The sequence below is a fragment of the Medicago truncatula genome, chromosome 3 (assembly GCF_003473485.1).
Source record: "Medicago truncatula cultivar Jemalong A17 chromosome 3, MtrunA17r5.0-ANR, whole genome shotgun sequence".
In the NCBI taxonomy this organism is placed as follows: domain Eukaryota; kingdom Viridiplantae; phylum Streptophyta; class Magnoliopsida; order Fabales; family Fabaceae; genus Medicago; species Medicago truncatula.
This window is the reverse complement of record NC_053044.1, coordinates 23,730,202-23,732,942: the sequence shown is the minus strand read 5'-3', so window position 1 is coordinate 23,732,942 and position 2,741 is coordinate 23,730,202. Positions and strand designations below refer to the sequence as shown.

Sequence of the window (2,741 nt, the reverse complement as noted above, 5' to 3'; positions counted from 1 at the left end):
CTCTCACACAATTTTCAATACAACTTTAAGTTTGTATTTTTCTTATAAAGTAAGGTTATTTTAGTAAAATTGCTATGACATTTGACTATTTTATTCAATTTCTTAATCTGTGTGCAATTGACTAAAGCGACACTCATTTTAAAACGGAGGGAGTACATTTTTGTTTATAAATGTAATCGGAGAAAGTAATTTTTTGCATCATAATTTGTGCAAAGTTGAGGCAGGTATCTGCAGGGTCTGATTTCGTGCCCACACATTGCAAGCCAATTGTAGGAATATAAAAGTCTAATCTCTCAATTAACAAAAGTTTAAATTGGTCAATAAATTATAAAATCAGTCGCATTAATCTTGTTGTTCTATCTAGTCTTTAAAATCATACACTGTAGTGTGTACCCCTCGTACTCCGAGAGTCCGAGTAATATACTTTTACTTGTGAAAAATAAAATAAATTTTGTTGTATGAAATACTATGATGATATCAATCCTCCATTGAGAAAAACGGTGATTAAGTTAAAAGTGAGGCCTGTAAAATTTAAAGGATGTGAGAAATAATATAACTTGACCTGTATAAGTCGAATGGGACGATCAATATTTAGTACCGAATCTGGAACATCGTATAGAAGTTCATCGACGCATGGGAATGGGGGATGCAAACCGTCACCAAAGTCATCAAGTGTTACATTAGCTTCAGCTTCAATGAACATGACACCCTCACCAGTACAATCCACCATTAACTTTTGTCCAACTCCTTCCCTAATCCTTCCCGCAAATGGATAGTAATGCACAAGTACTTGTGAGAGTGCATGTCTAAGAACCTTAACAGGGTCTTTCTTTGTCATTAATGGTTCATGATGATAGATAAAGATGAGAAGAATATTGCAACGGAGACTTTTTTGATCATCTATGTCAGATAGTATTTTAAATTCACGAGGAGTGGGTGCAGCTGGAGGTACCAGCTGTGGTTGGCACCTTCGCACAGTGAACATTAGAGATGAAGAGGATAGTAAAGCCATGCTAAATTGTTAGCTATCACGAGAGGAAAGAAACAATATAACTATTGAATAAAAAACCAATTAATAAGATTTGTGTTACTTTTGATTGATTTGTATATTGGGTGCGTTTATATATAAATGGAGTATTTGAAAATGAGGTTGAAATATGTAGAGCTGTCAAAACGGGCTATCCGGCCCATTTCGGGTCGGGCTGAACGGGTAACGGGTTTTTTAGGATCGGGTTAAAAAACCCTATTTAAATAAGGGCTGGAATAATTGAGCCTGAGCCGGCCTATACGGGCTCCCGGGCTAACGGGCCAGCCCGCCTTATTTTTTATTTTTTTTAAATCCTTTAATTGAACACAAACGTAAGAAAAAAACAAAAAGGAACCAAGGCACTGATGATTCATTTCAGTAATTAAGAGGTCAAAGAATACAAACAAGTTAAATGAAGCGATTAAAGTTGTTGAACCAAATTTTAGAAAGTCTTATGATTTCATGGCCACTGAAAAGTCCTAACCTCCCGTAAAGAAGAAAAAATGTATTTGATCGTATATGTCAATATATTATAGTACAAGTTATGACAGTTTTTATCTTAAAAAAAAAAAAAAAAAAAACAGTTTAAAGTTTCATGGTTCCGAACAAAACAAAAAAAACATGACAATTTCGGAACTTACACAAAATTGTTACAAAACATAAACAAAATTAAAATCAAAACAGAAAAAGAAATGAAGGGTGCCTTTAACATTGAAAAAAAATTGAGAGCCATGAACATAAAGGTACCGCATACATAATATAATAAAAGTCTGGTCTGAAAGTCATGTACAATTGAAAGCCATGAACATTCTTTCCTCTCCTTTTGACGGTAAGAAAGCTGTAATTTCCATTACGCGGGCTTTTTCGAACCAGGCTAAAAAACCTGATAAAATATGGGCTGCAATTTTTAGGCCCAAACCCTGCGTTTTATTTGGGCTTTCGAGCCGGCCCATATGAACTAGCCCGTTTTGACAACTCTAGAAATATGGTATGGCTGAACTTGACTAATTGTTACAAGCGGGCCACCTGTAGTTATGTAATGCATAAAATTTAAAATCACATACAACTTTTTTTTTAAGCAAAGATGTGCCTAGATTAGGTAACATCCAAGTATATTAATTAAAGAGAAGAGAAGATACAAAAAATGAAGGGGGCATAGAGGAGGAGAGAAACCCTTAACCTAGAATAACCCGCCTGAACCGAGGCAAAAAAGAGAAAATAAGAAGGTTTTATAGGGGTCTGACATAACTAATTATTTGTGAAGTCCTTGATACTTCAAAATGGATGACGCATCGTATCCCGTGCGTATCTTGTACCGATACCTGTTTGATACTTTCCAATACGTATCAAGAGAATATCTGAAGATTAAATTTTATTTTTAAAAAAAATAATTATCTGATACTTCCCGATACTTATCAGAAAAGTATTCGATAATTATCCTGCATCGATACCTGCCCCAATATTTCCCAATTAATGTTGACTAAAATAACTTAACTCTTGAATAGTGATGTATTCTTTTATGGATATAGTGCTTCTTTTTTGGATCGACATAGTATAACACTAACAATGTTCATTTTGGATATAGTATATCATTGATGGTGCTCCTTTTGGGATATATTGTGTATGTAATTGACTAATCATCACTCTCTTAATCATCACTATTATTTATATTTATGTTGATGTGCTACGAGCCTATGATTGATTTTATTTTTTT

At 34.1% G+C, this 2,741-nt stretch overlaps 1 protein-coding gene across 1 annotated transcript; it reads right to left on the bottom strand.

Moving 5' to 3' along the window:
* Positions 1 to 466: 466 nt before the first annotated feature.
* Positions 467 to 1,012, bottom strand: LOC25488955 (benzyl alcohol O-benzoyltransferase). Its single transcript, XM_013604347.1, has one exon. The coding sequence runs from the start codon at positions 1,010 to 1,012 to the stop codon at positions 467 to 469; it is 546 nt and encodes a 181-aa protein (XP_013459801.1).
* Positions 1,013 to 2,741: the final 1,729 nt, after the last annotated feature.